This window comes from Arctopsyche grandis, chromosome 13, assembly GCF_051622035.1.
Source record: "Arctopsyche grandis isolate Sample6627 chromosome 13, ASM5162203v2, whole genome shotgun sequence".
Lineage (NCBI taxonomy): Eukaryota > Metazoa > Arthropoda > Insecta > Trichoptera > Hydropsychidae > Arctopsyche > Arctopsyche grandis.
Window position 1 is genome coordinate 6,810,527 of NC_135367.1, and position 12,608 is coordinate 6,823,134.

The following is a 12,608-nucleotide window of genomic DNA, read 5'->3' on the forward strand; positions in this document are numbered from 1 at the left end:
CCCTTGAACTTCGGAGAAACTTCTCTTTAATTCGTTTCGTTCTCCTGCTCTTACGTGGTAATACGTCATGCCCGTTTTTGCTGGAGCAGTTGGGACTTTATGTCCCTAATCACTATGTGCGTGGTAGACATCATCATTTGCTGGCTGTACCTCCTGCCCGCACAGTCCTTTTTCGAATGGCTCCTATTCCAAGAGCTATTCGACTTATTAATGAAATCGTTGCTGCCGAGACTGAATGTGATATTTTCCACCTTAGTGAGCGTAAATTGTCGGAAATTACTCTAACCCATTTATCTGGTAGTCTGCGCTCATCATTGTTTTCATGATTGATTGTGATTTATGAGTGAAATTTTGATTAACTCTCTTCCATTTGGGCCTTACAGGGATGTTTTGTATTTGTAGTTGTTTCTTACATATTTATTGAAACTGGCTGTAGGTGCAAGGCATTCCTTATGCTATATTTTATTTGATATTTTTACTTTATCTGTTATCATTAAATGCTATTTTTTATGTTTATGTATGGATGTATTTATGTTTAATTGTTATTTTGTTTTTTTTTGTGTTATATTTTTTGACCATTGTGGCGCTTTAGGAATTCCTGTTATGCCACAATGGTCTGTTTAGAATAAATAAATAAATTATTAAAAAATAATGAAGGTATACTTAATTGATTGTTCACATTATGAGCAATGGAAATTACAATGGAATTTTGTCGGTCCCTCGAGTCTCGTAGTAACCGAGTTCGACTGAATATAACAATACATAAAAATAATCGTTTGATATTTTATTTTACAAACAACAAATTGCTTTTTTGTGAAAATCTTTGAACATAAGTAATTTACTTAAAAAATGATTCATGGTTGGCAGAATTTAGTTGTACATGTCCGAAGCTTTACCAGAAATAAAGAGCTTACTTTCTTTCGTAATATTGACAAAATAGGTTAAACGTACATAAGTACGTACCTAGTAAGAGTCTGGCCGTAACAGTGATACTATAAAAGTCAAAATAAATAAGCACTTGTCTCTTTGTCGCACACCAGTAGCTTAGTAAACGACTGTACCTGAGAACGGCAGAGGATAAGAAAAGTCGTTGAAACTAACGTACACACATATACGTATATTGTAAGCCTGGAGACGTGGTAGGTTTTCCGCGAGAGTTTTCCTCCCCCACAACAATGAGAGTTTGTGCAAGCTTCGGAGTCGGTTTTACTTCATTTTCCCGAAACTTTTCACCGTCGAGCAGCGAGAAAACCGCAACGAAACACCACGGAGGAAAGAAAGTAGACGAAATGAGGACGAAAGATTCTGCCCGCCCTTCTGGGAATTGGCGATCTGAGCAGATCGGTCAGCTGCGAGGCGAAGCGAGCAAAAATTCAATCGCCGAGTTTTCCTCGCGCGAAAATCGACAAGGAGCGATTTTCCGACGTTTGAATGGAAAACGGGATCGTTTATCTTTTCCGCAAGGACGAACCCTTTTTTGTCAGAGGCGATAAGACTCTCTTGTACATAGATCCTGTCCGTTATAACGTAATAACAACGATAATACTCCTCAAACTATGAATGAGTTTGTAAGAATATGTGGAATTTTAAAATCCAATTTCGGATCGCATAGCAATTACTATGGTGAATATTTTACCGTAGCATTTGAATGCCTTTTGTGAATGACAGTCAGGAAAATGGAATGATTTAGTGGATATGAATAATTCATATATAAATATGTAGTAAGGGGTCTGCGACATGGTCGAGTTTGGGTCGCCATCTTGTGAGTTGGGACCCATTCGACCATGTTGGTGGCTACCACTTTACTTCCTTCAAGGCCGTCATATTAAGCAGCTATGGATATATGTAGACTTGTACATACAGTGCATTAAACCACACCGTCATTTTATTCCATTCATACATGGAACAATTTCATTAATTGGATTGAATACAATTAAAAAATTAGCATATAATGCTTTCAATTTTGTGGTCACGGGTTCTATGCTGGTCCCGTATGCTGCTGACTAGACCTTGGATAAGTGACTCCAAGGTCGATCGTTTCCTATCAGAATTTCATTGAAACGGTCCCGACAAATTGACAACCCCGTCCCACTACTCACAAAAATTCGAGTTATTCAGCATTTCGATTTTTGGCGGTTAGAAAATACTGCGAAAATTTATCCGTAGATGTCTCTATAGCTGTAAATCGTTAGAAAATGCCGCGAAAATTTGTCCATAGATGTCCCTATAGCTATTAATCGTTTGAGCAGAGATGTCGTGTTTAATAAATGAGTTATATATGTTTAAATATTAATTAATTAATAATAATTCTTAATCTTTATAGGATACTCGTCACATTATAGCAATCTGTTAGACGAGTGTGCATGATTGATTGAATACATATGAAGTAAATAAATATTATACGTAAAAAAGAAATTGTCTTATTTTACATAGATACCAAGAGGGCCTTACAGGTAGACTCCAATGAGCCTTCCTAGACAATTAATTACAAACATTGTAGCATTTTTTTATTTCATACATTGCTGTATTTCGAGAGGCTGAAGAACACGCAGTGAACAATTAATTAATTAATTAATTAATCCATAGATACATATACTTATGGATTTAGACTTGTACATACATTTTTACATATTGTACATAAATAAAATTCAGATATTTGTGACAGCGGGTAGGATGTTATTTGCCAATTTGATGGAGGAACCGTTTCAACAATGAAATCAGATAAATTGGCAAACTCCGGTAAGAAACGATCGACTTGGAGTCACAAATATTCAGGTCTGACCAGCAGTATTAAATATTAGCACGGGCTCGAACCCGGTAACCCCTCGGTGCTAAACATAAACGTAAGCACCGAGCCATACTGCTGGCTATATTTTATTTTATTTTATACAAATATATACCAGGAAGGCTCAACAGTAAGACCCCAATGCACCTTCCTGGACAATTAATTACAAACAATGCAGCATTTTATTAATACATAAATCACTGTATTTCCAGAAGTTGAAGAACACGAAATAACAATTAATTAATTAATTAATACCATTTAAACATCTATGGATTTAGATTTCGTACATAAATTTTACAAATTATACACACAATAAATACAGAAGATTTGTGACAGCAGAAAAGATGATTTTTTTCCAATTTTGAGCAACCGTTTCAACAATGATCAGATAAAATTGGTAAACTCTGATAAGAAACGATCGATTTGTAGTCCCAAATACCCCCAAATCTAACCAGCAGTATGGCGGATCGAACCCACTGATCACTTGGTGCTAAACAAATACGCTACCGTTACTGCTGGCATATATGACTACCAAATGGTATACATATATGTATGTATATGTAGGAGAAAATTGAAATATTCCATACAATATGCAATGTATAGAGGCAATATTGTGTTTAATATAAATTTGAGGCTTTGGTTCAGATCAGAAACCGCAAAAGCCGAAGTGCCACCGATGCGGAATTCCGCAGAAAGCGTTCGCCGCAAATACGTCAGCTTTTCTGAAACTTTCGCGGGGTTTCTTCGCAAGTTTGATCGCACAGTCAATAAGTATATAGACGTGTATGTAAGCGCGTATACATAAATTTTGCGGCGGCTCAAAAGCGTAGACTTTGACAAATATTTCTGATTATGAGCGGATAATTTATTTGGGGACGAGCTTTACCGCGCGAAAGTCGTCGCAACGAGATTATTCGTCCGTCATGTGAACGAATCGCGCGCCGTTTGTAATCATTAGTCTCGGGGTCGAATCGTTTGTCGCGGATAAATTACCGCTTTTCTTTTTTCCTCCCTTCCGGATGTTCAAATTTCTTCAGGGTTTTCCGATTCGACTTCCCTTTTTTCATTATTGTTTTTTTTTTTTTACTTGAAGTTGCGGGTGACGTTCTTTATAGTAAGTCATTATAAACTTCTTCGTTCGCTTTATTCTTTAGGCTTGTCGCGTTCTGTTAGAAGTTCTTTTTTTCTAGCTTGCTTTTTTCCGCTTACGAAGCTTATTTTCGTCATTTTTGTGTTGAAATTAGATAGTATCACGTGTCGACAGATGCAGTCTGTAACTTTTTCATTCATAAGTAATCTACATATACTCGAGGCACAGGTATACACCCATTTATTATTATTACTATAATGATTTTTTTTACATATATACCAGGAAGGCCTTACAGGAAAACCCCAATGCGCCTTCGTGGCCAATTACAAATACAATGCAGCATTTTTATTACAAGTCGTTGAATTACGAGACACTGAAAAACTCGCAAATTAACGAGACATCTATGAATTGTACATAAATTTTATTGTACATTAATCATACTTCAAATAGTGGTGACATAGTAGGTAGGGAGGATTTATAGTCAATTTTTTTAAACGGGAACCGTTTCAACAATGAAATAAGTCTGACCAGCGGCACTACAGATGTACTCAGAAAAATTCTTTTCTAATCGAGGTCAGCTCATGGGATCGAACCCGGCGCCTCTCGGTGTTAAGCAGAAGCTTAACGATCAAGCTATGCTGCTGGCTTTTTCTCTCTTATTTTCTTATGGAGGCCATTGTGACGCATTTGCTTCTTCCTGTAATGCCACAATGGTCCAAACTAATGTTTAAATAAATATTATACTCACTTTATATTCAATGTGAAATTAAGAAAAGAATTTGAGGATTTTATTTATTCTTTTATTTGATTTTTTTCACCTTATCTTCGGTTTTATTACTAATCTATTTTTAGTACAGAATCAATTTTGTCGTCTGACGAAGTTTAGGTTCTTATCCGATCGTTTTCAAACTTTTCCATTTTGCTCGGTTTGGTCATCAATATAAGTGTAAATGACGTCCACCATTACCATAGTGAAAAATAATCGTAATATTTTGATACATTTGAAAATACTGCATCTTCCTTCACGGTGACGTCTATCGTCCACACTGTCCTATTTGTCCACACTGTTCTGATCGTTTTTTTCCCTTTTCGCCTACCTCTCGCTATGGCAAATTTTCTACCATTTTAAAATTCGTTTCCTCTATGTGGAAAAATCTCAAAACTTCAGAAATACATATTTAAACACTTTCATCAAGCACTTAAATCTACAAAGCACCAGATAATGGAAGTAAAATGAAATGGCATAAAAAGTTCATTTTATTCTTGGGACACGTACAACTCAATCAATACGAGGATAGCTACAAAATTTACCCCCAATGAATAAATTATCAAAGTTTCGCCTTATTTCTGGAGAATTGTTGAAAACTTTACGGGCCCTGCAGCCGAATATCCGGCAATAAAACACACCATTGATAAAAAGCGACGACTTGAAAAACAAACCGAAAAGGGGAGCTTTTAATCTTAATTATGCGCTCTAAAAAATACAACGGCATTAGCGACCCACCCCCCCAAAAAACCCGCTCGCACACACTAGTGGTCCTCGAAAATCGCCCCTAGTCCACGTTATGGCCACATAAATAAGAAAAAGTCATTACTTTGCTTTATTCAGAGGGTTATTTTTAACAAAAGTAAGAGCAGTGGTCGTGTTGATGGGGGTTGGAGAGGGAGAAGGGGCATCTTTCGAAGGTTTAATGGTCCTGCATCAGCCACTGTCAAAATTTCATACCAAACTGAATATTTCATCCAGCAGGAGACATCAGGTCTGCTGGGTAGGTGTTCGAGGAGGAGGAGAGCGATTAATTATGAAGTGCCGTGTAGAACTTTATTAGCGGTGTATACTTTGCGAGTTATTTCCAGGGAAATGCCTGTGCGTACGTACTTATAAATAGAACTTCGATGACCCCAAGTCTGGCAGATGTGGTGTGTTTATTTACCTTAACGCAGGAATGCAGAGGTGCCACACCCTGGTCCTGGGCACAAACGGTTAACCAGTAATGATCCTTTGTTTCGGTGTCCAGCACGGCCAACGTTCGCAGTTGACCTGTAACATAAAAGGAGTACATTAAAATACTGTCGTGTAAAAAAAACGTACAAAAAGATATAAATGAGTTTACAACATTCGCTTATACCAGAGGTTCTTAGCATATAAAGTCGCCATTCAAAACTGGTAGCGACATATCATCAACAAAATCAATATGTTTTAGACAATAATAATATTTTGTATATCAAATTATTTTTTTGAATAAAAATACCAATAATTTTATTTAACTACCGCCATCTATATATAAAATTGATGACTACAAGACGTCACCGAGATTAAAAATTTTCGATCTTGAAACGCTTCTTAAACGATATTTTATCTCAAAATTAGCAATATGGCAAAGTATGAAAACGATTGGATAAGAAGGAAACTTTTTCCTGAATTGTAATCGTAAGTGCAACGTAAAGGAGGTATGTAAAAATTGGATTCTTCAAGCAGCTTATTTATTTATTTATTTTTAATCTATACGAGGAAGGCATAACAGGAAATCCCAATGCGCTTTCCTGGCCAGAAAAATTGCACATTTGATACAAGTAGTATACAAAGTAAATACATATTGTAGCATATGCTAAAAGGAGCCAACGTTATAATCGGTTTTCGAGGATTATCTCCCGGCTTAAGTACTGTCGGCTAACAATGGAGACCCCCGAATGGACTTAGTGGTCGGTAAAGGCACCCAGCCGTTCTCGCGCCGTCAGTTCTCAGAACTGATAGCGCGAAAGAGTGGGACTGCGTGCCGAAACCGTGGGACTGCATATCTAGTACGTGACTATAACAATAGGTAAACAAACCCTAAGATGATAAGTATGTAAAATATTCAAAACAGTAAATTTCGATAGGAACTGAAAACTCATTAAAACTTATTTTAACAATAAATAAAACTTTATTATTGTATAGAAGTGTGAATTTGATGGCTTTTGTTAATAACCTGTTTGATGGAGTTTAAAGCTTTGATTACTCTTACTTTATTTATAAATTTATAGTAACATTCACTGATACACAATTTTTTATAGACACACACACTTGTGAAGAGTCTCGGTGATTACAACAAAATGTCTATACTATATATACAAAATGTCTATACTATACTATATAATCTGCTTTAGATCGTCGACTTTAGAGAGTATTTAATTAATAATATGTATTAGATGTATACAAGGCATATTAAGCCAGCGATTTGTTTGTAATATGTCAATGAGTACATAAATACTCATATTGATACATTTTCATTAAGGACAGTAAAAATAATTTATAACACACCCATATATGTATACTAACTTGAAAAAACTGCATGCCATAAATAATATTCCGTTAGTTACAGACATTACTAACAAACCAACCAGTAGATTCTATGACAGAATCTTTAATAACCATACTACTAACACACTTGTGAAGAGTCTCGGTGATTACAACAAAATGTCTATACCCTTCAGGTATGTATAAACACAGATTACCTAAACCCAATCTGCTTTAGATCGTCGACTTTAGAGAGTATTTAATTAATAATATGTATTAGATGTATAATGAGCATTTATAAGAATTGTAAACAGGTTTTTGAGCTCTTTTTCCTATTATGCTGTACATTAGACTAATATAATACATAATTTTAAAATAGAAAATGATCACTAGATCAGTAGCTATTAAAATATATATAAGATGTATTGTAAACATAATTTAGTATTGTAAACAAAGTTAAGGACAGTAAAAAAGTTTAGAACACTTGTTTTGGGTCGAAGTAGGTATCTAAGGTTTCGGGACGTTGCTCTTTTAGATTTTTGACGATGGAAACTTTTAAGTTGATACTCAATTCGCAGATAATAACTGCTAGGTAATATTGACTTAATTACGCATATGTACACCGGCAATAAAGTTTCGTCGCCCGCTAGAACGAGCATATTAACCTTTTCGCGCCGCAGCTCGGCAACTTTCACTAAAACTGTTTTACGAGCACGATGAGCGAGTAAAATATATAAACCAGGACGGTGTTAAATATTTATGAGGTAACTTCGCCGGCGGAAAAGTGCGCGAGAGTCCTCTCCCTAGACGGGGGTACCCGTTCGTCGGCAATAAATCAGTCGAGATGTGGAAACTGGCCGAAGTGCGCTTTTCACGGCAGTAGAGGAAGAGAGAGAGAGAGAGAGGAAGGAAAAGCGAACAGGCCGAAACCTCAAACCGTGTACGAAGAAAACCCACCGAGGAGAAAAACGACAACAGGAAGGAAGGAAGCTCAGGTCTCTCTTGCAATGATCAACAGTTGTTTCGCACGACTAAAAGCTTTCTAAAGGCGACTGGCTATTTACATTCGAAAGCTACCCGAGTATCGGTCGTCGGACTTTCGGAAGAAAAGATCGACGAAAAAGTAAAAAAAGGAAGAATTCAATGCTGGAATTCTATATACATATATATATTGAGGTATATATGTATGTATGAGGTATGCCAGTTGACCCTTTCAATGCTGAACAACGCCGATTGGCGTTTTGCCGACAAGTCCATGGGCCTGAAGATAACCGATGTGCGTTGTACATTGAGCATGTATAAAATTACATTACATTTTATATCAGGAAGGCCTTACAGGTAAACCCCAATGCGCCTTCCTAGCCAATTACAAACCATACAACATTTTTATTATACAAGTAGCTGAATTACGAAACACAGGAAACTCGCAAATTAACGAGACATTTATGAATTGAACATAAATTTTATTGTACATTAATCATACTCAAATAGTGGTGACATAGAAGGTAGGAAGGATTTTAGCCAAATTTTAATCGGGAACCGTTTCAACAATGAAATCAGAGAAAATTGGCAAACTCTGATAGGAAACGATCGACCTGGAGTCACAAATATCCAGGTCTAACCAGCAGCAGTACAGATGTACTCAGAAAAATTATTTTCAATCGAGGTCAGCTCATGGGATTGAACCTGGCGCCTCTCGGTGTAAGGCAGAAGCTTAACGACCGAGCTATGCTGCTGGCTAAAATAAAATAAACAAGATTAATACCGGCTTAGGCTTTCCAGATAGCATTGAACATGGGTCGTGTAATTCGTGTCAATGTTAATAATGACTGGTTTACAACGAAATTTCTGAATTTATAACCATAGCAGAATTACCCGATGGAAATCCCTAACTGCTGAGTATTTAAGATTGTGGCTTGGTCTCTTGTTGCAAATGGGAACGGTCAGATTGAACCGAATAGGTGATTATTGGAAGAAGCATCACTTATTTAATATACCGGTATTTTCCCAAATACATGTCACACGATCGATTTTTATTAATTTTAAGAGCATTATATTTTAACAAAAATGAAGAAGATGGAACTAGCTTTGGAAAAATACATTCATTAACCCTTTGAATGCTGACCAACGCCGATCGGCGTTATGCCAACAATTTCATGAGCCTGAAAAACGCCGATAGGCGTTGTATTTTGAGTATGTACAAGTTAACAAGAATACTACCCGCTAAGTCTTTCAGCATTGAAATTCACCCCTCTACACAAAGCTATACATTTTGAGGAATCGTGCTGGTTACTCAAGCGATAGAATCACCAAGACCAGATAGAGCGCCGGTCGGGTGACTTTATTGCTCGGGCAACTAGTGAGTTGCTCGGTGTGGCATACTCCATACAACTGCATACATTTGATCTGGTAGCGCAACAAAGTCACCCGGTGACTAGTGCCAAGTGACGGGGATACGGTTTTCAACAAAAACAATCTAAATAAATTACTTACAATTTTCTATATAAAAATCATATAATATATTACATATCTTCAAATGTTTGCGTAACATTTTCAGATTTAAAAAACAAAATAGTTGATATTCTTCAGTGTATTTTGTAAGTTTGTATTGGTAAATTTCAAAATGAAGCTCGAGTGTATCTCTGAATTAAATCGAGGGATAGGGAGATCTCGTTAAAAGTGATCTGTTTCTCGTCTTAAGAGGATCGATGCAATTATTTTCGATTTTGTAAATTGGTTCAATTACTGAAATGAAATAATATTATATACAATATATTATATTTAGAGAAAGCTTTACGATGAGAGTTGTTAAGCAATTTTTTGGAGGCAATAAGATCTTAATTTGTTGGGGATGTTTCTTTGTCTTTTAATTGCTTTGGGATTTGCGCTAAAAATATCAAATAGATTCTATGCGAAAATATTTCATTTCAGTGTGAAATATGTGATTGAAAAATCTCGTATTTTTATGTGGTACAATATAACCTTTTAATTATTTTTTTTATTTTTACGTAAATATATACCAAGAAGGCTTAACAGGTAAGCCCCAATGCGTCTTCCTAGCCAATTACAAACATTGCAGCTTTTTTTTTTATTACAAAAATGGCTAAATTTCGAGATACTGATAAACATGAAATAAGCTACTAATTAATTAATGAATTAATCCGTAGAAACATCTATGGATTTAGACTTGTACATAAGTTTTTACATATTGGAGGAACCGTTTCAACAATAAAATCGACTTGGAGTCACAAATTTGAATATTCAATTTATATTATTATTCTATTAAAAATATATTTTTAAATTTTGAACAAATGAAAATTTTTAATGCAAATATACATACATACATTACGAATACATTTCTGATTAACATACAGGAAACACAAGCAGCAAATTGACAAGAAAGCCACAATTTGCAAGCTCAAAGCACATTACATATTCAACATACAAACTACATACAAACGATCAACACAACAGAACCTAACCAACATTCATGCATGCAAACATACAAACGAGAAATTCGCAACTACCGATTATATCGCACGCGCTTATAACACAATATTACACACATCCATAATAATTCCGAGCTGTAAGTAGGATATTTGGAATACGCATACGTATGTATTTATTCTGGGATATATTATAATATATTGTATAATACGTATGGTAATAACTGGCGACTAGTTGGCAGTGTTGTGGTTCGACGGCGTCAAGCATGAAATATTCAATAAGCATATGATTATTTGACTGGCAAACGCGTGCTAATTTGTGCGGTTCCTGTGGGACTCTCTGGTTATGGAAAACGACCGTGTTCGCGTGATTTAATTCGACCATGTGTACCGTCAACGTTGCTAGAATTTAACGTCACCCCAGCCTACGGGTCAGCAGTGAAGGTTCGTCGAGCGTATAAGTTGGACCCCTGTACCTAATTCGGTGTGATGTGTGTGTTTTGGCAGGGCTGTGGAGTCGCTAAAATAACACGACTCTGACTCCGGAATTTTCCCACAATCCGACTCCTTTTTAAAAATGTAAAATTTAGTTTTTCTCCAATTGGGTAAGTTTTCGAATATATACGGAGTACTAACAAAGGCTTTCGCATATTTATTTACTTGTTACAATTTTGCCATAGTGACATTACAGAGTAGTTCCAAGTCGTCTTTATGCCTAAACGAAAAAAGAAAAAAATGTAGGATTGGTATGATTGGTATGTGATGTAGGATTAGTATGAGTGGTATGTGATGGAGGGTTGGCATGCATGCGCAAGAGACGCTGGCAATAAGACATAATTTGTCTTATAAAGAATAAACTACTTTTTCTTGTATAAGCTGCGTTTTACTTGTTCCCTATCAAACATCCTTACAAAGAATCCCCCATATTTTGGGGGCTCAACCGGGATAAGGATAAGGAGAAGACGCTTCCAGAACTAGACGACTTTGACGACTTTAAATATAACCAGCGGCGTGGATGAATGGTTAGCATATTTAGAAATATTAGAAATTTTTGCAGCAATTTATTATTGAAATTGACGAACCTCAAGACTCAAGGGATTGGAAAGGAGATACTAATTTACAGGAACCGTTCAAGTGAATATCAGAAAAATTGGCAAACTCTGATAGGAAACTATCGACCTGGAGTCACAAACCAAGGTCTGGCTACTAGTGGGAATCGACCCTTGACAACTTTGCTCGAAAACATAATATACTACCCACTAGTCCACGCTACTGGTTTTCAACTTCACAGGTTACATAGTTGGACAGTTATAAGTATAAGAGTTACTTTTTCACATCTCATATAAATATTAGAATTCAAGCTCTCACACTTTTTCATATACATTATTAATTCACAAATAGATTATATAAATAATTAAATGAAGTTAAAATGTTTAAATGCACGGCGCGTGTGTCGATGTCTTATGGCCAAACGCCATTTGTTGCGCGCTGATGCACAAATTAATCAACCGCTTTCTTTCCTAATCTAATCTTATTTCCTAATAGCGAGTATATACATACATGAAACTAATAAAATGTAAGAAATAGAAGTAACGGATTTGTCAAATATTAGGCTTCTCCTCAATTTGACCTAAACACGAGAAAAAGACAAATATATAAACATTATATCTCAGATCTGCATACATTGGGTATTGGTTGGTGAGGCATTCATAGTCGGTAATTCAATATTCATATAAATTATAAAATATTGAAATATGAATACGATTTAAACGAGAAATCATGTTGGAGTCGCTCGAATTTTTAACGACTTCGACTCCAACCAAAATGTCACGACTTTGACTCTGAATCCACAGCCCTGTCTGTCACTAATAACATTGTGCTTAAACTTGTAGAGAAGCCTTCCATAAAGTTTTGTTTAAACTTTTCATGCCCTTAAAGAAAATAATTAATGTAGTATCTTTGGTACCTAAGCATACATATGTATTTCTGAATCTCATGTTTCAGATTTGC

The 12,608-nt window shown here is 35.9% G+C and overlaps 1 protein-coding gene across 1 annotated transcript in view; it reads right to left on the reverse strand.

Moving 5' to 3' along the window:
* LOC143921345 (fat-like cadherin-related tumor suppressor homolog) overlaps window positions 1-12,608 on the reverse strand; it is a 197,876-nt gene that overhangs the window by 32,454 nt on the left and 152,814 nt on the right. Inside the window, exon 2 of the mRNA XM_077444593.1 lies at window positions 5,810-5,916. Coding sequence (XP_077300719.1) covers window positions 5,810-5,916 — 107 coding nt within the window. The remainder of the gene's footprint in view (window positions 1-5,809; window positions 5,917-12,608) is intronic.